Below are 24,730 nucleotides of genomic sequence, written 5' to 3' on the forward strand. Positions count from 1 at the left end.
AAAATAATAAAAAAGTCTTATTATTCGATTTCTAGAACTTGCTCTCTTTTTAAAGGATTATGTGTTGTCTCTACTTTTAAGCTAAAAAATAAAAGTAAAAAAGGTTCGGAATCTATACTGAAACAGTGTCAAACTATACATACATATACATATAAAACCTCGAGCTGATTAAAGCGTGGCCCACCACGTGTCGCTCAAATGCTAGAACCATCTCGAAGCGAAGAAGATTCCAACCCACGCATCACTTTCCAGAAACTTCCAGTATTTTCTCGATTCGAACCGGACGAACTTTAATAAATCTAACTGCAGAATTCCGATCAACCGTGTGTCGAAACGTGGCACGATACTATCATAGCGTCCAACGTGGCACCCACAATGGGCTAGAAATTGATTCGAACAAAGCTTAAAATATTAAACCCCGTCGCGTGACTTTACCATTTTGCCCTCGTCACTGCGCTTGAGCTGATTATTAAAAACACCGTGAAAATATGTGGACTCAAGATTCAGATCGACGTAGAAATTCAACTTATTTTCTGGATATTTGTTTGAGTGATGAATGGAGATGAGAGGAAGGAAGATGGATCTAATGATGAGAGTGAGCAGCAGTTGGAGGTGTTAATGTGCGGGTATTTTCCAGGGGTGACTGCGCAAAGATCTCCATTGAATTCGCCGGCGAGTGTGCGGTTTCCGGAGGCGGAGGCTCCCGGAGATTCGTGGAAGGATATTTGCGCCGGTGGATGCGGCTTTGGCATGGCGATTTCCGGTAGTTCTCGTATTTAATCTCCTATGCATTTGCGGTCTGTTTGGATTATTGGCTGTGATAATTTGAATTGTATATGATTTTTTTTGTTGAACTAGAGTATTTAAATTATCGAATTTATTAGTTATGAGTTGAATAGGCTAAGCAATTTAGCTATGTGCTATGTACACTGAATAGTTGATTTCAGTCTAGGTGTTATGATCTTCGTATGGTTATTGAGGAGTTCTGAGAAATTGATGTTTTTGGTGAGAATAGTTTACTTGTGCGTTATAAAACTAATAGTTTTATTGAATCAAGACATATTGAACGCCGTGGTATGTTGGGATTGATCGTGAATAGGTTCCAAGCTGAAGTCTGTGTCTTGGACAGAGTTATAGGAATGTGTACGCAAAATCGTATGAGTTTCTTGCAAAGACTGAAATTTTGTTAGGTGCGACTCCAGAGTGACAAACGTTAGGTTGAGAAAGGACGAGATGATTACTATTGAAGCTGCTGATATCCAGGATTTTAGGTTGTTTGAAGTTGAAATTATTAACGGTTTCATTGATTGTACAATTTGAAAAGATTGTAGATCTTTGGATTATGAAAATGCTTACCTGGCCATCTTCTATTGTCTTGGATGTAGAGTTTTCCGTGATTTGTCTTCTCTTGCATGAGAAAAAGATGTAAACTTGTGGCCTAGGGTAAGAAGATGTAACAGTTAAATGTGTTCATGTCATGGTTCTTTAGGAGAACATGATATAGGTCGCTTGGGTTCTGTTTTCTGATTCTCTATGAAATGCATTGCTATATTCAATTAAGCATTTCTTGCAGCCTCTGGGAAACTTGTTACTTGGGGTTCCTCTGATGACCAAGGCCAGAGCTATTTTGCCTCAGGGAAACATGGGGTAATCCAGCTATCATTTTTTAACTTAAAACCTTAGACACTTCCTGATTTGTCTAATTGATTCAACATCTTCATTTTTTACTTCATATAGGAGACTCCAGAGGTGTATCCTCTTCCATCACCTAATCCGATAATGGAAGCTGCTGCCAGCTGGGCACACTGTGTTTCAGTAACAGGTATATCCAAAAATTCTTGTTCTTATCTGATTCCTTTCTTGAATGGCAGTTCCATCTGAATGGAGTTCCTCTTTTCCTTTCATTCTCACGCCGCATTGTTACTTATAAGAGTAATTTTTCATGTTTCCAGACAAGGGTGAAGTGTACACATGGGGTTGGAAGGAGTGTGTTCCATCTGTAAAAATCACCTGTACTTGGAACACTTTAAAAACTAGTGATGATCAAACTGGCGAAAGACAAAGTTCAACAATAACTGACCAAGGTATCTTAGTGATAATTTAATTTTAAGAATTCTTTTTTCCCAATACTGTTTTAGAATAGATATATGAACTGCACAAAGATACATAAGTAATGGATAACAAAGGTTAATGCTTGAGGGATTCCTCAGTCTCATAGTTTGAATTCTACCACTGGATCAGTTTTGGGTTCAAATGACAAATTATCTGGAGATGAGATGCTAAAACGGAGAAAAGTTGTTCCTCAGCAAGACTCTGAGGCATTAACGCCTGCAGATGAAACACTTTCAATGCCGCCTTGTCCTGTAAGCCTGGATCCTGGGGTGAGGATCACCTCAGTTGCAGCAGGCGGGCGCCATACTTTAGCATTGTCAGGTAAAGTTCTTTTATGCTTCCGCCTGCAAACTACACTTTTGGTGTAGTTTCTACATCCATGTGGTTACATTATAGTTTTGGAGGTCTTGTAGGTATTTTGACGTATGAAGCTATGGAAGATATCTAATGTTTAGCAAGAAGACTTTAATGTTAAGGAAGAAGATATTTATGTATAAACAAGAGCTGATGCATCATACTTTTACCGGATTTTAGATGTGGGACAGGTATGGGGTTGGGGCTATGGAGGAGAAGGCCAGCTTGGTCTAGGATCTAGGATAAAAATGGTGGCATCTCCTCATCTTATACCTTGTATTGACCCATCATTGAATGGAGGAGGGAGCTCTGGAGTAAATAATCAAAATAGTGTTGACTCAGCAGCTGAACCAAAAAAATCCATAGGAAATTACGTAAAGGGTATTGCATGTGGAGGCAGGCACAGTGCAGTGATAACAGGTAACTAGGAAGTGCTTCACTAATATGTGGAAACCTTATTCCCCTGCTGATAGAGTTATTTTCTTTTGCATCAGATACTGGTGTGCTTCTTGCCTTTGGCTGGGGTCTTTATGGGCAGGTGAGTTTTTTTTTACGTGATATACACATTTGCTTTTCTTGGAATCTCGTGACAAAGCATTACAGATATAGGTACAAATTATAGCTTTGCTGTATAATAAACTGGATTGTAATACTCATTGCAAGATTTCTTTCACTGAAGTTTCAACTTTGGGCAGACACTTTCAATATGAGATGTGCTACTCTTGATGTTATCGACTCAAAAAGCTTTCTACTTATGGAAATGAATAAATGCTTATGATGATGAAGACATGATACATACACCTTCCCAAGAGCTCAATATTATCTTCGGTTAATCGGTTATAGATGTGAATTAGTACTGAGATGAAGGATTGTAGTAGTATTTTTTTTTCTCATTGAAAAGGACTATGCTTGTGCAAATAGCCTGCTTAAATACAAGTCAAGCCAAAATATGTGGGGAGTAGACAGGAACCAGATGAGAAATATGAAGAACCATATCAAAGTTGTTTTCCTTGACTATATTCTGCTGGTTTTAGCAAAATATATTGTTTCGAGGTCATCTACACTTCAACCCAGAAACACCCTGTGACTTCCTCTCTTGCTTTGTCTGCAACATGCATGTCCAAAACTTTTTCAAGCATGTTGAGGCTTCGTAAATGTTATCTGATGTAAAGCTATAAAGATTGTTCTTTTCTAAAAGCTTTTTATTGCAGTGTGGACAAGGAAATACCGAGGATATACTGCGACCAACATTTGTGCCTTTTCTAAGGGATTCTCAGATCAAAGCTGTTGCTGCAGGACTCTGGCATACGATATGCATATCTTCTGATGGACGTGTTTATGTCTTTGGTGGGAATCAGTTCGGCCAACTGGGGTTGGGAACACATCAAGATCAATGTGAGGTAAGTTAAGCCAGAGTCGTATATTATTGTGTTCTGAACCTGGCTGCTCTCTGATCTTTTTTATAGAGTTGATCTCAAGTACTCTGGTGTGAAGCAAAAGAGAATAAGCAGGTATTAAAAAATATCATACACTGCCTAAATTCGAAATCGACCATGAGATCTGCACAAGGGCTGAATGGAAACTGACAAGATAGGGGCAGGGAAAAGAAAAAAGCAATTTAAAGATTTCTTGCCTCGTTGAATTGGCTAACCATTTGGCCCAAACTGCTTAAGTTCTTGTGGGACCCGATTATATGTGTTTAGTTGTTTCTACAAATAGACATCCTCATATTAATAAATGTTAAAACTCTGAAAAGGTCATGAACTACATTAACCACTGAGATACTTCCCAACTCCATGGTATCATGAGTTCATGACTCTCCTGCTGCAAATCTGTCTCTGCGCTGCTTGAAACTTGGTGTTTAGAACAGGCCAAGTATTGTACAAATTATTTGACTTTAAGATCCAAAATGTTACAGGTTGTGCCTCGCCTTTTAGATGCTTCAGTTCTGGAAAGTAAGAAAGCCAAAATCGCATCCTCTGGGGCTCGTCACAATGCCATCCTGACAGGTAAAACATGATTACTACTTGTTGAGATACCTGTCACTAACTTTTAGTACATTTTCTTTTCATATTTCAGTAGTTCATAGTAGTTTCCAAGTGTGAAGTATTACCATAGCATCAATGTACAATGTAAGCTGTGATATAGAAGAAGCTAGAATCCTATGATAACTAGAGCAGAGCTGTTGGTGGCTGAGTTTACGAGCATGTATAATCTAGTGGTAATTATATTCATAAAGCAGCACGACAATTCTCATTAGGGCTGTCAAAATGGATATCGGGAATTGGATACCCGATATCCGAACCCGAAATATCGGGTAATTGGATACCCAATACCCGATTTTTCGGGTTTCGGGATTGGGTTCGGGTATAGGATTTTTGGATTATTGGGTATCGGGTATACCCTAATTACCCAATTTTTTTAATTTAATAAATTATGTATCTATTTTATTATTTAAAAAATCAAATGTACTCCCGAAATCCTTCACTCTTAAGTCACATTTAGGGTTAAGGTATGAATTGTGAAGTTTATTATGGATGAATGATATGAATTTTTTATTTCTAATAATTTGTAGGTTTTTTTTTTGTCTTAAACTCGAATTACTTCAAATTTATATCAAATTCGAACTACAAGTTTGTATTTCTAAAATTTTGTAGTTAATCTTCTTAAAAAAATATATAAAAAATCCACAATTGGAACTGGATACCCGAGTCGGGTATCTGGGTACCCGAAATCATTTTCGGATCGGGTACGGGTATCCGTGGGACCCGATTTGACAGAACTAATTCTCATTTAAAAATTTTCACAGAGGATGGTAAACTCTTCTGCTGGGGGTGGAACAAATACGGTCAGGTACACCACATGCATCACAAATGAGATTTCATTCCTTGTGCTATGGAGTTCTCATATCATATCTTTCTGTTGGCTTTTTGGTTCAAATCAAAGCTCGGCCTAGGAGATGCGGTAGACAGAAACATCCCAGAGGAAGTAACGCTCAAGGAAGATCACAAGATGAAGAATGTTGCCTGCGGTTGGTGGCACACACTGTTGCTCTGTGAGACAACTCGAACAAACTAAAATTGCATAAGGCGACATGGGGAGTCTTTAGGTTGTTGCAACTATGCACTGCACAATATTTCTTTTGCTGCACTTTCATGGCCTGTATCTTTATGTATTTTGTGATTTCCGGCCTGGCTTTGTGATAGCGATATCAGCAGTGTGTTCCTAGTGATCTCACAGGAACAAAGCTAATGGTTGATTCTTAGAAGCATTTTTCTTTTCTTTTCTTGGAGCAGTAGGTTGAATTTCAAAATTAAGGTTCCAAACGTATGTAAATTCTGCCATTGTATCTCTGTCTTGTGTTTTGGAAGATAAGAAACATGTTAACTCACAATTTGGCCGTGGTAAATACAGCCTCACATATTTCCCAAAGTCAAATATTGGACTGCTCCCACATTCACTGTAAGAAATATAGCCTTGAACATTTCTCAATATCGAATTATTAGCATGCCCATTTACATAACAAAAGAGCCAAACTTGTTTCAAATCTAATTATTAAGATGCCCATTTACCTAACAAGGATGAAGTAGCTAATAGTTTTTTACAGCATCCTACTAATGAGTAGATTGTAGCAGTCCCTGCTTCTAAATTTAGCAGTTGGCATTCAAAATTTGTCAGATGGAGAAACCAAGCGATATCCTTGTAGACCACACCAAGCACCTAGGAATTTCACCAATTTGGTCACCATAAACACACAACCAAGAGGAGAGAACAGCACATACAACAACAAAGCTATCGGTTGAGTCTTAAACAATGCACCGCATGTATTAAGCTATATAGACATACACATGGTGTTTAGAGCTGTTGTTGGATACCCTATTGTCAAATATAGCTCTAGTTACATGAATCAAAAAGTAAAAACGGATTAGATGGATGTTTCCTTGTTCTTGTCAAAGACCTCCCCTCGAGCTTTGTCATACTGGAAAATCAAAAGTGAAAACACATTTTGGGTAGTAAATAATTAAGAGATGCATCTTTCCTTATCAATAAACAAAGAAAACAACAAATAAAGGACTTAGCTACAAGTCTAAGACCATGAGAAACACAAGCAGCTTAACCATCTGAAGTTCCAGAAAGGTGGTTGCAACACAACTAGCTTGACTATTTAAAATCATCTTGATCATCAAAAAACGCACAAAACCATTCCAAAAGGTAATGCAGCACAAGATTTCAAAAAAGTAAAGAGCATGAACGCCAACATATGAAGATTTAAAAAAAATCAATTATGAACATCAAGCAATTTAGTTGCAGAATCTAACATTTTCTCAGCCATGCTACAGATCACTATAATTGCGCCACACAGCACGGAATTCTTCGCGGAATGTGTTCAGACGAGCTTTCAGGTTTGGTGTTCTAAAGCTTGCATGAAGCAATGTAGCTGTGGAAAAAAGGAGGGTGGAGGTGAATACATAGTTACAGACTTATAAATGAAAAGCTGGAATAATTTGTTTTTTTTTGGGGGGGGGGGGGGGCAGAGATAGAAGATTACCGAGAAGGCCAATAGCAAGTGCCCACAAAACCATAAGAGCACCACAAGAAACAATCCATAGGAAGAAACTAACTGCATAATATATTCCATATGAAAAACCATAATTATTAAATGTATAACAATCAAGACCTAATGATAAGTCAACAAACTGGGAAAATGAAGAAGAAGCTTCTACCTCCAGAAAATGCCAAAACAGAGACCCATCGAGGACGTCCACATATAAATATTGCTCGTTTTGTAGAAGGGCGCCCACGAATAACAGGCCTAAATAAATAACATTCCAGGTAAAGATAAATCATCAAACAGTAAGCAACTTTATAATAGCAACTGTACTTACGCAAGGGGAGCTCTAAGTTTGGCAGCTAAATGGGGAGAAAACTGCCTGATAGTTCTTGTGATCTTTTCACTGAAAGTAGCTGCAAAACTAAACAAACATATACAAGGAAATAGTGTAAGAGAAAATCAAATACACAACAACCCCCATAACAGGACCATAAGATGTTTCACCATTTTGATTCATGTTAAATTCGAGTATCCTATCAATTTTATCATTTCTGCTCTAGGTCTATGCACCACTTTCTTGAACATTTTCCTTAATTATCATCTTCTATGATTCTTTCTTAAATTGTATTTCTTCAGGGCGGCCAACCCCTCACCATTCATCAACAGAAATGTCAACAATTAAATCCAAAAGTGAGATTGACAGTTTAGACAGACATGCATACCTATCGTTCAGAAGCGCTATGCTCATAGCAGTAGTCAGTGCGGCAACAATAGCAAGCGGCCTCCTAAGAAATCCCATCCCTGAAATCCACACGCATGTTCACGCTCCAATTATCAGTCACATAAAAACATACCTCAAACCATATCAAACACCCTGATTTAATATCCACCACAAATTTGGCACCCAAATGATAGTGTGACTGTGTTTAAAGATGTGGTGAATCACAGCACTGGGAATAGGATAGATAATATGCACCCTCATACACATAAACATAAACCATCGACATAGGCACCCTTACCAAGAATGAGTATGATCATCAAGAAATAATTAGTCCTGTAGCTGCAAATTAAAAAAATTCAGAAATGAGTACCGGAGTGCATGAGATTCGGAGATTAATTCGAAATTGATACAATTGCAAATTTACAAGAACATCATAAATTTATTGGGGAAAAAAAGAAAAAAAAAGCAAAACTCTGAAGCAGCTGGAAAATTTCTAAATTTCCCCTAATCGTCCTTTCCAATTGATGAAACACTAAGTAATACAAATTCCGGAGTGGATCAACGAAGGATAAAAGAAAGAGAGAAATAGATCGTACTAGTAGAGATTGCACTTGAGGCGACTGCTCCATTTGGTCTGGGAGCGGGGGACGGTGAATCGGGAGAAGAATTCGGAGAACGGACGCGGTGGCGTGGACCAGTCCACTTCTCGCAACGCCTCCACCAGATCCTCCGCCGTCACGTTACTCCAATCCATCAACGATCGGTCGGAAAAATCGCCAATCCGGCAGATCGCGGGCAAGAAAACCTAGGCGGAAAAAGAAAAAACGAACAAAGATTCCGATTGCAGATGACAAATTGTGGCTGGTGTGATGAGAACTGAGAAGAAGAAATTTTTAATTTTACTTATTTTGATTTTGAGTATATGTTTTTCCTAATCTTATTGAGTATATGTAGGGAAAATGAAATTGAAGAGAAGAGACGTGGAAATTACCAGACAAAATAAAATAAAATAAAATAAAATAAAATGTCTGAGCCCGGGTTCGAACCGGGGACCTCTAGTGTGTGAGACTAGCGTGATAACCGACTACACCACCCAGACAATTGATGTTAAATTAACCTTTCTTTTTATTATATAATTAAAAATAAATGAATTCTAATATATCTCAGCCACTTTATAAACTTTGTCGTAAAAATTATAAAATTCAGTCCCATATAATATATAATATATTGTTGATATTATACATACAAGAGACCATCTTAGATCTATAAGATGGATGCCTAAGATTGAATTGATGAAATAAGGTTCGGATTGTAGTCTTACGTGTTGGATATTGCATGCGTTAGTATTTTAATGCATTATTGGTAAAGTAAGAGAGAGATAGATAGATAGATAAAGTTTTTTAAGTATTGTTAGTGGAGAATGGGTCTCGCCCCATTAGAGGGAAGATAGTTTCCAAAATTTGAATGTTCATACTCTTTGTGGACGGACGAAAAAGGAAATAGTGCATACTCTTCAGGGACGGAGGGAGTATTACGAATATTGCAAGCGCGTAACACTGTAATATTCATAGAGTAACACTGCAAATCTGGTAACATACTAAAAATAGAGAATGTTGATTTTACCCTTCAGCGTTATTTTATGTTCCAATTTAATCAAAATGGGCTGCCACATGACAGCTTGAGAATCAGACGATCTTCAGATCTAACGCCCTAAAATAGTGGTATGATGTTACAATAAAGTGGGTTATCATGTTAATTACATTGTTATGCATTCATGTCTCAAATTGATGTAGTTGAGAAGGAGATACAAATTTAAATTTTCATTGTAACATTAGATATAATTTCACCCAAATCAAAGTTCACGTGACAATTACAAACAATGTTAAACTTCATAATTTTTCCAACCAATTTTTAAGGTGGAATGAATGATATTCGATCAAACTCCATAATATTTTTGACAATTTACTCATACACTACAATAATCAAATTTTGAACATTTACAAAACGTTTCAATGTGTAGGCGCAATATAATTGTGATTAGATTCACAATTTATTGTGTATGTAACTATACGAATTAGGTAAATCTATGAGTAATGCTTGTTTTTAGGTAAATAGACAATGTGTTGAAGATTTGACTAAAATGAAAATAATGAACAATATTTGGAAAGAATATATGTGATATTTACTCTAGCCAATGTTACTATACAACAATAATAGTGGATCTATAAAAAAGATTTCTACATCTGTGTTTTTTGTTGGTTGATAATACACTAGTAGTGGCATAGGTGGTAAGCGGAAGATAAATACACTAAGGTCATGTTTGGTTGCCAGGATTCTGTCTGTGAAAGTAATCTGATTCCTTAAATTTTAAATTCCTGTGTTTGTTTCCGTTTTTAATCAAACTGGGAAAGTAATCAAAATCCTGAAACAAGGAAAGTTAGTACAATTTTCCAGGATTCTGAATCCTAACTTTTCTTAGGTATTCTTTTTCCCAGTTTTATGAGTCTTACATATTTAATGCAATATAGTATAGTTTATTATTATTATTATTATTATTATTATTATTATTATTATTATTATCATCATTATTATTATTATTTATTACAATGTTTTAAAAATAATTTAAAAGTATAAACCATACTTAATTTCAGGATAATAAATAACTATAATTCAAATTATCATAATTATAACTATATTATTATTTTTATTTTTATTTTTATTATCATAATAATAATAATAATTTATTAAATAATTAAATATAATTATATAATAATATAATAATTGTTAATTTATAAATTAGTAATTAACAATAAAATTGTAGTGAAATTTTAAATTATAAAAATTAAGTAAATATAATGATGATAATAATAATAATAATCTTATTTATTATATTATTATATATTATGATGTATAATCCATATTTAAACTATCCATCGTAATAATAAATAAAATAATATAATTTTTATCATTTGTAATTAATAATTTATTAAATAATATGTAGTATTATTTTTTATAAATAAAAAATGATAAGTATATTTTTAGTTTAGTGTTTAAATCAAATATATGCTTTCAAATCTTGATATTTTCCAAACATGGGAAAGTAAAGTTATTAGAAATCATATTCCCGGGATTTATTTTCTCAGGAATCATTTTCTTTGCCAACTTTACTTTCCCGCTAACCAAACATGGCCTAAAGTGTTCTTTTAACATGACCATGTTAGTATATGATTTTAATTGTGTAAATTAGATCTGTGTTGTAATATTGTTAGGTATGTTCATGTCACTATTATTAGGTCGTATTTGTCTTATTATCGTGGTATATTAACCCGAATTGTAACATGTTTTAATGCGTTTATGTCGGTGCAAGTCGTATTCTAATTTGAAGGTAATACTCTTTCTGTCCTATTAAAAATGAAATATTTTCCTTTTTGGGTTATCCCATTAAAAATGAAATGTTTCCTAAAATGAAACAAAATCATAATTACTTTTCATCTCTCTTATTTTATTCTCTCTTCATTAACTAATAAAACAACACTATATAAAACCTCGTGTCAAAAATCAGATGTTTCATATTGGAAGTTTCCTTAACATGTCAAGTTTGTGTTTGATCTTATTGGGTTGGATCGCTATTCAGCCCATAATTTGTTAACCTTAGCTTATGAACTATAAAGTCTTAATTCAAGCGTTCGATCTTACTATGTGTTAAAGCTACTCCATATGAAAAACTTATGAACTATAAAGTCTTAATTCAAGTGTTCTTTTGATAATTGAGTTTGTAAGCTAAAGGATAAATAACAAGTTAGGAGTTGAAGTACTCCTAGTTAGAGAGAAATATAAATTAGGAAGAGAAAATTCCAATTATACCGAAAAAACGAAAGAAAGATGAAATACAAAGTATGTACATTGAAAATAACAAACTACAGTATAATAAATTTATTTTGTAAAAGAATTAATAGTGTATAAGATTTTGAAAAATAAGTTGAGTGTTGATAAACTTATTTTTAAGCAGAATTTAAGTTATTGGAACTAATGTTTATTGCTTGTAAGGTGTTTACAAACTTATTTGACCTAACCTTTCAATATGGAATCCACATCAACATGAGTGTGTGGAGATCAAATTAAGAGTGAGCTACATAAAATATGTCTATGCTATGATGTTTGCTCATTTGTATAATTTTCACCAATAAAATACTAGTATTTGAGACTTTTTTTTAATTACATGAACAATATTACTTGAGAGATTTTTAAACATTTTGGGATAATTTTTTGATCAAGCAGTTCTTCCACTCTTCATGAAAAATTAAGTATTCTCTTCGTCCACCAATAATCATCTTATTTTGTCATTTTCGTTCATCAACCAATAAATGTGTTTATTTACTTTTTTTAATAATGTACCTCATATTCCACTAACTATATCATAATCACATTTTATTATAAAATTAATACTAATATATAAAAGATTGGGTCACCTTCCACTATTTTTTATATTTAATTTTTATTACTTTTTTAGATTGTACCACTACCCACACACCATTTTTACCACTATTTGGCCTCTAAAAATGATTAAATATTCCTCTACTTAGTCGAAGTCTTGAAGATCGTTTTAGGTAGAAAATAAAGTTAAAAGAGTAAAAGATCTTTTAAATTACAACGCTATTATTTTTATTAAGAGGCCGCAAATAAGCCAAAAACCAATTCTACTATATAAAAATTTAACGTATTTCGCGCATTAAAATATACAAACTCAATATCCCAAACATTATTAAATCAACCAATCCAGTCCAATCCCATTCAAAAACTCTATAAATACATTGATCAATTCATCGCCCCCAAAAACGCTGAATAAAAACAAAGCAAAAATAACCCCCCCCCACAACATCATCACTGGGAGTTCAGCTTCAATTCCTTTTGATTCGAGCTCTAAATCTCGATAATTGAAGTTGCTAGTTGTCTCCGATGGATCAGCCGATGAGGAGGTACTACGCCGTTGGCGATTACGTGGTGGGGAAGCAGATTGGGGCGGGCTCCTTCTCCACGGTGTGGCACGCGCGCCACCGCGTCCACGGCACGGAGGTCGCGATCAAGGAGATCGCCACCGCCAGGTTGAATTCCAAGCTGCAGGAGAGTCTCAAGTCGGAGATTTTCATCCTCAAGAGGATCAATCACCCCCATATTATCCGGTTGCACGATATGATCGAGGTAATTACTGTCTTGTTTTTGTTGAAATTGTGCTTTGGAGTGTTGGCGAGTTGCTAGGTTGTCGTGAAATTGCGACTGTTTGATTGATTTCGTTGTGTTGGGTTTGCGCGTACGTTTTAATGTACAATAAGTACGGGTTATGAAATGGAGTACAGATTGTGTGTATGTTTATTTTTGGTATAATTGGGAATTTCAATATTTTGTGAAGTATATTTAGAGATAATGTGGTTAAGTGGTATTATTGTGTTGAATGAGTAACTTTATGATTCTGAGTGAAGGCTACAACATGAGGACTAGAAGAGCAAAAGTATGAAAGAATTTAATGAGAGTATCTATTGCCATATTGTAAATCACATCTAAAACTGAAAACTTCGTTATCAGGAGGTGAAGGTAGCTGCTGCTATTGCGGCTGTAGTGTTTAACTTCGCATATTTTCAGTTTGGCAGTGTAAACCTTTTCTTGTGACTAGTTGAGTTTCTGTGATTTTAATGAGAAATGAGCAACAAATGATTGTTTTCTTGCATGTGATGGAATGAAAAAGAAGAAACTGTCATTGCACGTTATGTTTATTGAACTCTTTTGGAGGAAAAGTGATGCTTAATGTGATCCTGCAAACATTTGAGAAAAGCTGGATATATTTTTATCACAGTTTAAGATAATACTTTCATTGTACTGGAAATTGTTTACTGTGTATAACTGTAGGAACCTGGGAAGATATACATTGTTTTGGAGTACTGCAAAGGGGGCGACCTTTCAATGTATATTCAACAACGACAAGGAAAAGTGTCTGAAGCAACTGCTAAGCACTTTATGCAGCAACTAGGTTTCACGCTTCTTTTTTCTTTTTCTTTTTTTTTTTCTCTCCCTACTCTCTAGTTGTCTTTGTTTCTCTTGTAGAATAACGTACCCGTGTTATACGTCCTCTTTTGCAGCGGAGGGTCTGAAAATTCTTCGTGACAACAATCTTATTCACCGGGACTTGAAGCCCCAGGTTTGCATTAAAAGCTACCTTTATTTTTACGCCTTTCCTAGGTTGTGGATTTCATAGTTTCCTCATTCTTCATACAATGAGCTTCATGGACTTGTTAAGTTTTGTCATATTTTTTACGATTTTGCTTCTCGCTCCTTGCTTTTTCCTCCTACCACACCTCTCCCATTTTCTTTTCAATTCACCAGTAGTATATGAGCCCATAATTATACCCAATCAACATAAATTGTTGAAGTTAAAGAATTAAGATAGGTTGCTATGTTGTTAGCTTTCAGGCAGAAGTGAAATGTTATGTTTAAACAGATGACATGCAATCATTACCTCACCCTCTAAAGTCAAAACAAGTTTTTCATGATGTCCAGTGAAAAATGGCATTTTTTATTGATACATGTCATTTAAATGTATCTTATTTTTGAAACAGAATTTACTCCTTTCCACCAATGGTGATAATAGCACCCTGAAGATTGCTGATTTCGGGTTTGCAAGGTATAGCTATCTTCTCTTCTAGTGTGTATACAGTTTCTTTTGAGTTCATTAGCTACACCTTGGATATGTTCTAGTAAGGAAAAAGGTCAATTGGTGATGCTGATTTTCTGTATCTCGGTTAACTTAGGATACATTACTAGTTCTTTTGCTTTGATGAAGAAATCCATGGATGTATTGTTGGGCTCAGCTAAGATCTTGGTTATTAATTCACCTTGATTGAGCCTGAAACACATTGCCTTGATTTTCTCAAGCTCTGGTGCCTTAAACACTAATTATCGTATTTATGCCATCTTAATGTGTTATTTCTATAATTTTTGTTTTGATGTTTTTCTTATTGCTCATATCTATCCAGATATATTAGTAATATGTTAACATTTGGTTTTTACTTTGGAATCTACAAAAATTCACACAGCAATTTATGATGGCTACCTGCTCTCTGCAGTTTGACATGCTTAAAACATGTTTTTATTGGTTACTTGTTGCTAGACGGTATTAAGCATTAATGTTATGAAACAGAAAAGGCAAAAATTACATCAAAGATGCGTGGGAAAAGGTTCTAGATTGTAAGAATGTTCTGTGGCATTTGCTAAGATAGTCATGAATCATATTGTAAAGATCGATAATTTGATAAACATAGTTCTGAAATTCTCAATACTTATGCTTTATACAGATCTTTACAACCGAGAGGCCTTGCAGAAACTCTTTGTGGCTCACCTCTTTACATGGCTCCAGAAATAATGCAACTTCAGAAGTATGATGCTAAGGTGAGATTCACTTATCATTTACTGAAACAGATTTTCCCCCGTCTATTCCTATACTAATTTTGGACTGATAACACAGGCAGATCTGTGGAGCGTCGGAGCCATTCTTTTTCAACTTGTAACAGGGAAAACCCCATTCACGGGATGTAATCAGATACAGGTTTCTTGATCTTATCTCTTCAAGGATGGTTTTTCCTTTTCTTTACTGAAGCTAGTTTTGCTAATGGGGAAGAGCCTAGTTGACTAACCAATAGGATGGTTCATTTTGCAGCTGCTACAAAACATCATAAAGTCAAATGATTTGCCATTTCCACCAGAGGCCAAGGATTTGAACCCGTACTGCATAGATTTGTGTACGAAACTGCTCCGGCGTAATCCAGGTAATCGTCATGTTTTGGATTCTGATATGCTAAACATGCTCAACTCTTTCATATTTTTAGCTTTGACCTGAAAGTTTCTTTGTTAGCTGACTTCAGATTTTAGAATATCAGTTCTTACACGATTAATATAAATAACAAATGATAATTCATAGCTTTGCATGGTTTGCACTGGACACTAGCTTCTCTAAAGTCAGGGCTTTATCGTTCCTTTTCTCTCCCTTCTATTCCCAAATCTGACTGGTCTATGAGTTCCTTCACAGTTGAGCGTTTGACATTTGAAGAATTTTTCAACCATCCGTATCTGTCCAACACGCAGCCAATTGATTCCTTCAGGTAAGTGCTGCCAGAAGTTTACAATATCTTGAGAATACAAGCTTTATAGGTCTGAAAAGGGGACTTATTTGTTGTGCTCAGTAATAGGCAATCACGGAGAGACTTAGATGATTTCCCCGGGAGGAATACAGAAGAAAGTTCTCAAGAAGATTGCTTACCATTTAGTCTGGATGATGATTCTAGTGTGCCGGTTGGCAGTCCATCTCCTAAGAGGTCAACCATGAGATCCATGTATGGATTTTCTCTTGATTCAAAATTTGAGCAGAGAGATTATTTAAATCTTGCGACCAGAGCAGGTTCTTCCAAGAACAATAGTGGCCCATGCAAAACAAGAATTACAAGCTCCAATCTTGGTAGTCGTCAACTTTCAGAAGGAAACTTAAAAGAATCACTTAAAAGGAATGACCTTGGAACACTTGAAGGTCATCCAAGAGGTGCATATTTTGTCAAATATTTTGCTTCCTTTTTTCAGAATAGAGTCCTCCTGGTTATCTTCTGCCTGGGCATTATTTTTCTTTCACTAATTTTCCCCCAAATTGGCAGTCATAGATTCACTTGAGTCAATCGACCAGGACTATGTGATTGTGTCAGGTCCTCCACTAGACTTATCTTCTTCGGGAGGACGTGCTTCTAAGCAAGGACATTTTCCCTCTAAAACTGCTGACCAACCTCTTGCTTCTGGAAAAATGAAGAAAACAAGTTCACCAATGTCAATTGGAGGTGGAGCAACTGGTCGTGTTGATGACACCGGGAATCTAGGAAGTGCCATCTCTGCTCCTAGGTCTTCACAAGGATCAATGGATATGGAACAACCATCAAGTGACTGCATGACCCGAATCAAGTCATTGCAGTGCTGTGCGTCTTCCATAACTGAATTAGTGAACGAAAAGGTATCTTGCAGAACTTTGGTATCAGAATTCTTACTTAAGCAACCTGCCTAATGATTTTCTTTATAAACCTTGGCTCACGATTCTTGTTTGTGTTCCGCCTGCTCCTTGCTCTGAATAGTGTAAGAGAATTGGCCATTTATATGTGACATAGGACTAATATTTATCACGAGAGAGAATGAGAAAGTAGGAGAAAAATTGGTGGTTGATTGGGAAATGTTATTTGAGAAATTGAATGGGGGGGGGGGGGGGGTTTCATACTTGAATTATATATTCAATCTCAATATGAATTTAACAAGTCACATCCTTCCTATTGTTAATCTTCCATAAGGTATATGAAGTTACTTACATCGTTCTATGATTCTTTTTGTGCATCATTTAGCATTTGATTCCTAACAACATTACGAGAAGATTGCCTGGATATGGTTATCCTCATGTTGTAACTTGATTTTAATTGTTGTAATTTGCTAGGCTGATGGAGGAAAGCAACTAGAGGCATTTTCTATCCAGCTTGTAATTCTTGCTATATGGAAGCAAGCACTGGATATTTGTCACACTTATGCCGCGTCAGCTAGTGAAGGAAGTTCGTCTCAAGAGGCTACAAGATTGACAGAAGTCTCTAACCTCCGACATAGTCCGGATGCCCAAGACTGTCTAGATATTGCTAACAATCTAGAACCTCATGATATCTCCTCACTGATTGAGAGAGCATTTCTTCATGAAGTTGGGAATGCTGAAGAACTTGCTAAAATGATAGAGCCTGGTATGGTTCGCATACTTGTCTTTGAGAACCAACAATCTTGTTCATCCTTTTCTCAGTAGGGCTTTGGCTTGAAGAAGTCCATTTGTCTGCAATTTATTTAATCTCGCCTAGGCACGCTTCTTCATTTCAGGAAATATGGAGATGCCAGATGCAATGGAGCTCATATATCAGTCTGCTCTTGCATTAGGCAGACGAGGAGCAGTAAGTACTTAGTTAATTTATTAGTATTGCTACTTTTCTTGGATCAGAACATGCTGTATGAAAGTTAAATAACTGCATGCTGCAAAATTGACACCATCTTGTACTGGCTCACCACAGTTGAAATCATTCATAAACGCATTTGTTCTGCTGCGGCCCCATGCTAGGCCTAAATCAAGAACTAATCTTCAAAAACATTGGTAGAAAACTAAATGGATTTTCTTTTACTATGCTCTGTTTCTAGGTAGACGAATACATGGGTGACATAGGAAACGCTGTGGTCTTTTATTCAAAGGCAGCTCGTCTCCTACAGTTTATACTTGTGGAAGCACCTTGCCTCATCCTGAATCCTCCATTCTCCCTCACGAGCTCAGATAGGTACCGTATCAAGAATTACGTCGATGTTCTGAATAACAGGCAAATCATCTCACAGTCTCAGAGAATGGCTCTCTTCAAGGCTGCTGATGATGGCCGACCCTGCCCTTCATGACAATGGTAAACTATATATGTTGTACAGATATCTATGAAAAAACGAGTTTTAATCGGTTAATAACCCAAAAAAAAAGAAAAATGAGGGAAAAAAAAGAAGTTGAAGTACCTCTCCTTGTGATTAATGCGTTTATAGGTGAGGTTTTGTATTATAAATTGGTCTCTAAAATGAATGATACGTTTATGCAGTTGATGGTTGATGAATACCAAAAATTAGAACTTTACTGTGTATTCATCTGTGTCTTCTCTTGCTCCTTTTTTCTTCGAGAGTGGAACTAAACGTATTATTTAAATTTAAATTATTTTAATTTTTTTATTCAGGTTTGATTTGTGTATAAGTTTATTGATTCAATTTAAAGCTTTAGCTAGTACTATCAAATTCATAGCTGATAAAAAATCGACATATTCTGAGCAGTAATTGTTAAAAAAACAAAACACTGTGAAACAATATCATGAAAAGAGTTAACTACATAAATGGTATCTGATCTTTCATTTTAGCATATAAATGGTACTTGATCTTTCTTTTATATCGTTTTTGGTACCCAGGACAAAAATAACCACAGGCACCAAACATGTGATTATTTTGTTATGGAGGATATTTTTGGAAATTTCAATTAAATAGAACCAAATATGTGATTTTTTTTCTTTCTTCTTATTTCTTTTTTTACTTCTTTACTTTATTCTTCTTTCTTTTTTCTTCATTTTCTTCTTTCTTTTTAGTATTTTATCTTCCTTTCTTATTTCTTTTTAGTATTTTATCTTCCTTTCTTCTTTCTTTTTCTCCTTAGTTTATGTTTCTCTCTTTTCTCTTCCTTTTCTTCTTTCTTTTTAGTGTTTTATACATACATCTAATTGCATTCATAATATAAATCAATAACAAAACACCTAATTAAATTAATTATTTAAAGTAATTAAATTAATCGAATATTTTTTAATTAAATTATTTATACTCATTTTAGGGTTGAAACACCTAACTAAAAATATTTAACTCTTTATCATTATGAATATAATTCACAATTTTAAATTTTGATTAGGACTATATTGATTAGTTATTAATTTAATATAAAATAATAATAATTATTTATTAATTACTACTAATTTTTACTATTATAACAATAATATTATTATAATAATTAAATATAATTATAACTATAATTATGATTAAGTATATTTATATGATATTAAAAAATAAATTAATTATTAATTTATAACATCAAAATAATAATATTAATATTGATTAATAATAATACTAGTATAAAGAGTGAGGAGAATGAGAGAAGATATTATAATATCATTTTGGTCTAGTTTTGTCAATGCCCAAAATACCCTTTATACACAAATGGAAAAATGAATTTATTTAGATGGTATTTTGTGGTGAAAATTGCATCAGGTACCAAAAATATGATTTATAGGTACCAAAAATGATATAAAATAAATATCAGGTACCATTTTATGTGCGAAAGTGAAAGATCAAGTACCATTTATGTTCTGAAAATATTTTAAAAATTGCGTGCTATATATATGCAAAATCGGAAGAGAGAGAGATGTGAGTAGCCTGGCCCTGTTGTAAACCAATAACTACATACTAGGAGTATATTATGCATATAATGATATAAGTGTATACTAAAAGAGTAGATATGTATAAGTGCAGCAATAATACTAAGGCATAGTAGCTTGGTAGCAATCAGCAACGGCGACGGTGGTGGTTTTGGTCACATTCTTGTAGGAATATCTCCGGGCTATAAAGGAATAGATAAACAGATTCCCGGCTGTGATCCCGGCGAGGAGCCAGTAGAAATAGTCGAGCCGACTACTGTTTAGGTCCTTCCCGAACCAGCTCCGGCCGCCCCTCTCCGTCACATGATCCACCAATGTTATTAAGAGGCTGCTAAGGAAGCTTGACGCCCCTAACACACTCAGATAAAAAGCTATCCCTAAACTCCTCATCGAGTCCGGCACTTGGTCATAGAAATACTCCTGCAACCCCACCAGAGTGAAGCAGTCTCCCACGGCGATGATCACATACTGCGGCGCCAGCCAGAACACGCTCATCGACTGTGAATTCCTGGCGGGGCTGCTGCTCACGATGCCGAGCCGCCTCCTCTCGACCAAGGCGGCGACCATCATCGTCGCGACGGAGAAGACCATGCCGATGCCGATCCTCTGTAGGATGTCGATGCCCCTTTCGTTACCAGTGAGGCGGCGTAGGAAGGGGACGAGGAGCCTGTCGTAGATCGAGATGCAGACGACGAGGCTGATGGCCGCGAAGCCGTAGACGGAGGCTGGCGGGATCATGAAATCGGCGACGAGGGTGCGGTTGAGGGTGGTGCTCTGCTTCACGAAGAATGTGGAGGATTGGGCGACGCAGATCCCGAAGGGGAGAGTCGTCATCCATATTGGGATCATGTTGATGATCAGCTTCAACTCTTCCACTTTTGTTACTGCTGATAGACGCCATGGATTTTCCTTTGAAATGTCGTCGTTTTCGATGATCGCGGCTTTATCCAGAAACCTACGTACCAAAATTCTATTCATCTCTCTTTTTTAGCACATTGTCAAATAAATTATGATTGATGTTCAAATTCATCTGTCGCACATTTTTCAAAATATAAAAAATTAGTCACCATAGATGAAAATTTCGCAATTGTCCCATCTGTCCTTATATTTGCAAAATAAGCGATGATGTGGCAATCGGTTTTAAACACGTAGAATTGTTATTTGATAAATCTACACACAACGTGGAGATGTGTTGTTACCTTAGTTTCTTGGTGTGAAGAAGAATCCTACTCCCTTGATTCTTAGCCGATTTAGGGACCTCATGGTACAATTGGTCGGAATCTAATGGACACGGTAGATTCCTCTTAACAAATGCTGCTACAATCACCTGCATCATCGGCGTTAAGGGGCTTCCCATCGGCTTCCGGTAGCGATACAACGGCCGGCCTATCCATATTATGGCCGTAGTCGAGACCATCACCGCCGTTAGAATAATATCAGCTACTGCCCAACCTACATGATCTTGAATATAAACAATGACGGTCACACCGAGTAAAAGCCCACAGCAAAGCCCAAAACACCACCAGTTGAAAAACGACATCTTCTTTTTCCTCTCTTTTGGATGATCGTCGTCGAATTGGTCGGCTCCGAAGCTCTCCAATGAGGGCTTATGCCCTCCCGTGCCCACCGATACCAAATATATTGCGAGAAAGAAAACGACTTCATGGACCCCGTTGGTGGACCCCGCGTCCCAGGGTCTGAGACCGGGGACCACTCTTGACATTGTCAACAGAAGTAAGCCCTAATTTTGCACGAAACAAAAATAATAAAGTGTGAGTTGAAATGTTGAACATTTTACACGGTCGTGTAATAGGTTACCATTATATAGATAACGGAGGAGGCGATGATGGTAGAGAATCGGCCGAGGTAAGCGTCGGCGACAAAGCCTCCAAGTAAGGGCATCATTGTGGTGACACCGGACCAATAGTTACAGCTCTTAGCTGCTGTTTTGAGGTCTTGGTGAAGTACCTTGGTTAGGTACATGATCAAGTTTACGGCTAGACCGAAATAACTCAATCTCTCACTAAACTCCGTTGCTGTCCAAAAATAATTTAATTACGTTAGGGCTTTCTACAAACTATTACTACTATCTTATTTTAAATATACGAATTGTTGATTAATGACGTAATTAAATTCATTTTATTTTTGGCTTCAATACTAAGACATCCTTTAATTAAGGATAAATGAGTTTCTATCAATCAAACACATTTAATTAATTTTATTTTAGGCGAGCATATACCTCGTATTATAGCGAATCCATTATATTCTAACTTATCAGTTATCAAGGTTAAGTGTGTCATTACAAGAAGCCCACTTTCAGGTGTTGGATTCTTTTTTTTTTACACACACATACATCGGAGTTCGTGATACATTTGACAAGCTAACTAGCCCTTCCCAATCCTCGTGGCTCGTGAACTACCCTCCCTCCAGCCGGATTCGGTCTCGTGAACTAGCCTTGGTCAGGCTCGTAGACCAGCCACCCTCCGATGGGTTCGGCCCATAGACCAGCGCTGTCCCGGACGGGTCAAGGCTCATCAGCTTGCCAAGCCCCAAGGCAACAAGCCTTGTAAAGGCCTACAGGGGAAATTAATCCCAGGTTGCACCATCCAGGATTCTCTACTTTGTAAGAACTTTTATTTTGTCGGTAAAAATACTACTATATGAACGCGCAATATTCATGATACATAACAAAATATTAGTAGTAATAAAATTTGTTGTTTTCTAAGATTTTCTGTTAGTCAAACCAAAAGATTCGTGCAGGAATGACAGAATTAATTGGAAAATGAATTAAAGCATGTACTATCATATATGCTCATTCTCCCCTCACTGATTTCTTTATGATCTTTATAAGGCGCATTGTTTTCTTTTCTTTAGGATTAGTACGTTAATATTCTTCAAAAAAGAAAAGATTATACTAACTTATATCCACTATGAAATTCTTAAATATAATAAATACAGCTATGTATCCACTATGAAATCCTTTGACTAAAAGATAGTATGATCCTCAAACGCATATATTTTCACTTAATCTCAATCATTTTTAGATTAAAAAAAAAACTAGGCACTATCTATTCAATTATCGATTCCAGAAAATGTTAGACAATAAAAAAGGAGTATGTCACATACAAGACGGACTACGGAGTATGATTTTTCTCTTCATGCAATCAAATAAACATACTTAGAAATGATATAATACATATACAGTTATATTATATGTACGAGATTTAAAAATATGTGAAATATTTAATAAATTGATTACAATATGTGACAATAAAAAACTACCTATCTGGGCATCTTCACACATTTACTAATGGAAAACAATAATATCATTTCAAAAATTTCATCACAAATCTTATAAATTTAATACTACGTGTAATTGGAATAGTAAGTTGAGTAAATTGTGAGAAATATTTTATGAATCATTATGCATAATATTTATGGAATTACATACCTATAATGAAGAGAGAAGCCTTCCATGCACCAGTTGAAGCTCGAAGTGGAATTCTTCCTTTATAATCAAGAGAAGAATCATACACCCATTTCTCCTCATCATGCTCTGCACATTCATTTTCTTTCTTGTTTTCATCCATTTTCTTGCTTCACTATACTTTGCTAATTAAGTTGTGGGTTTTCAACTTTAGCTAGTCATTTATATATATACATACACAAAAAGAGAGAATGAGAGAGGATCGATTATTACTCAGCTGAATTTTATTGTCCACTAGTTTGAGGAAAATTGCCTTTTGGTCCCTGAACTTGAGAGATATGTGGTTTTCATACTTTGTGTTTGAGTGGATTTAATTATTAATTGTTCTTAACATTTATTTATATATAAAGAGAATTAGTTATGATATAGTACTAAATTTTACTTTCTATTAGTAGTATAATAATGCACGGATAAATGAGTTTATTCTATTACAATGTATCTTATGGAAATAATTATTTTACAAACTTAATTTTCTTTTAAATTAGATTCCATAAATAATAAAACTTTGCACGATTTCTAGAGTGAAGGTATAAATAACCTAAAATTGTGGGTCCAATTAAATGGTTTGCACACTAGTAATTATCATTGATTTTGATTGAGAATAACTGGATTCTCCACTTGGTATGGTGAATGGTCATTGTTTGTACATACCAAGGAATAGCATCCAATATATTGGATGCTTATATAGTTTGTCTAGTTTAAGCTAATTATTAAGTTGCTTTACGACCAACATTCATTTGCATTAAACTATACTTATCCAAGATCAACAAACAATATGAATTAATCATTCTTAATTAAACTTTTTAAGTCAACCATGACAAAATATCCATTAGATAAAGCCTTAATTCAATAACGATAGTGTAGCCACACTATGTGGATTTGTGTTTAATTAAAAGCGCACTAACGTGGGATTTTTATCTGATGGTATTTTGCTAAAGCTTATTAAGAGTTTATAAATTATAATATTTCAAGAGTATATAAATTGTAAAATTGTTTCGATGATTAAACTTATCTTATGAAAAACTCAAAAGGTCCAAGGAGCATGCATATGTTACTGATACTTTTTGTTCGAAAATATTAAAAAGAAAGAAAGTTAGTTGATGTATTTGACAAAATTTTGTCTTTTATTTTTTTATAAAGTCTTCCAAAGTTTCCAATGGATTCAGGTTTAGGACTGTGCAATATAAATTGGGATAAAGCTTCGGTGTAGTTTTTTTTTTGAGGTTATAAATATATTGCATTTTTTGGTAATTAAAAACATTGCATTTATTGAACATAACTTTTCCTTACACACTACAAAAAATTTACTAGTTTTTAAGAACATAAAAATTAAGACACAATTACTTGCATTGAATTTTTTTAAAACATAACAACAATTTATGACAGAAAAAAAAATGTTCCTTAAATGATACTTTGTTCCAATTAATTCCATACTTATAAAGCAATACAACATATAAAGGATG

At 35.3% G+C, this 24,730-nt stretch overlaps 4 protein-coding genes and 1 non-coding gene across 9 annotated transcripts; 2 read left to right on the plus strand and 3 right to left on the minus strand.

The window, feature by feature from the left end:
• The first annotated feature begins 336 nt into the window (after window positions 1-336).
• LOC121750471 (ultraviolet-B receptor UVR8-like) lies at window positions 337-5,875 on the plus strand. 2 transcript variants are annotated; one of them, XM_042145011.1, is made up of 11 exons: window positions 337-763; window positions 1,574-1,647; window positions 1,738-1,822; window positions 1,953-2,084; window positions 2,242-2,433; window positions 2,647-2,886; window positions 2,961-3,004; window positions 3,678-3,866; window positions 4,385-4,475; window positions 5,276-5,319; window positions 5,413-5,875. In XM_042145011.1, the coding sequence occupies exons 1-11, from the start codon at window positions 553-555 to the stop codon at window positions 5,542-5,544; spliced, it is 1,434 nt and encodes a 477-aa protein (XP_042000945.1). In that variant the 5' UTR covers window positions 337-552; the 3' UTR covers window positions 5,545-5,875. The 2 variants fall into 2 exon arrangements, 1 of the variants encoding a protein (XP_042000945.1); XR_006039883.1 differs by lacking the exon at window positions 5,413-5,875 and having other exon boundaries at window positions 3,678-3,977.
• A 63-nt stretch (window positions 5,876-5,938) lies between these two features.
• Window positions 5,939-8,671, minus strand: LOC121750941 (PRA1 family protein A1-like). 3 transcript variants are annotated; one of them, XM_042145629.1, is made up of 8 exons: window positions 8,336-8,671; window positions 8,038-8,078; window positions 7,741-7,819; window positions 7,353-7,439; window positions 7,191-7,279; window positions 7,016-7,087; window positions 6,786-6,904; window positions 5,939-6,186 (listed from the first exon to the last, which is right to left on the minus strand). In XM_042145629.1, the coding sequence occupies exons 1-7, from the start codon at window positions 8,491-8,493 to the stop codon at window positions 6,801-6,803; spliced, it is 630 nt and encodes a 209-aa protein (XP_042001563.1). In that variant the 5' UTR covers window positions 8,494-8,671; the 3' UTR covers window positions 5,939-6,186; window positions 6,786-6,800. The 3 variants fall into 3 exon arrangements, with proteins under 3 accessions (XP_042001563.1, XP_042001554.1, XP_042001545.1); XM_042145620.1 differs by lacking the exon at window positions 5,939-6,186 and adding an exon at window positions 6,266-6,445; XM_042145611.1 differs by lacking the exon at window positions 5,939-6,186 and having other exon boundaries at window positions 6,266-6,904.
• A 93-nt stretch (window positions 8,672-8,764) lies between these two features.
• On the minus strand, window positions 8,765-8,838 carry TRNAV-CAC. The gene has a single exon. It is a non-coding gene; the product is annotated as a tRNA-Val (tRNA).
• Window positions 8,839-12,553: 3,715 nt separating this feature from the next.
• On the plus strand, window positions 12,554-18,539 carry LOC121750248 (serine/threonine-protein kinase ATG1c-like). Of its 2 annotated transcripts, none has more exons than XM_042144759.1 (13): window positions 12,554-12,938; window positions 13,641-13,761; window positions 13,871-13,929; window positions 14,348-14,412; window positions 15,083-15,176; window positions 15,253-15,333; window positions 15,445-15,553; window positions 15,814-15,886; window positions 15,968-16,320; window positions 16,478-16,776; window positions 17,245-17,536; window positions 17,667-17,737; window positions 17,979-18,539. In XM_042144759.1, the coding sequence occupies exons 1-13, from the start codon at window positions 12,696-12,698 to the stop codon at window positions 18,222-18,224; spliced, it is 2,106 nt and encodes a 701-aa protein (XP_042000693.1). In that variant the 5' UTR covers window positions 12,554-12,695; the 3' UTR covers window positions 18,225-18,539. The 2 variants fall into 2 exon arrangements, with proteins under 2 accessions (XP_042000693.1, XP_042000684.1); XM_042144750.1 differs by having other exon boundaries at window positions 12,556-12,938; window positions 16,430-16,776.
• Window positions 18,540-19,693: 1,154 nt separating this feature from the next.
• On the minus strand, window positions 19,694-23,427 carry LOC121750357 (protein NRT1/ PTR FAMILY 5.6-like). Its single transcript, XM_042144881.1, has 4 exons — window positions 23,232-23,427; window positions 21,599-21,816; window positions 20,980-21,521; window positions 19,694-20,735 (listed from the first exon to the last, which is right to left on the minus strand). Exons 1-4 carry the CDS (start codon window positions 23,368-23,370, stop codon window positions 19,883-19,885), a joined length of 1,752 nt encoding a protein of 583 aa, XP_042000815.1. The 5' UTR covers window positions 23,371-23,427; the 3' UTR covers window positions 19,694-19,882.
• Window positions 23,428-24,730: the final 1,303 nt, after the last annotated feature.

This window comes from Salvia splendens, chromosome 1 (assembly GCF_004379255.2).
Source record: "Salvia splendens isolate huo1 chromosome 1, SspV2, whole genome shotgun sequence".
Taxonomy (NCBI): Eukaryota; Viridiplantae; Streptophyta; class Magnoliopsida; order Lamiales; family Lamiaceae; genus Salvia; species Salvia splendens.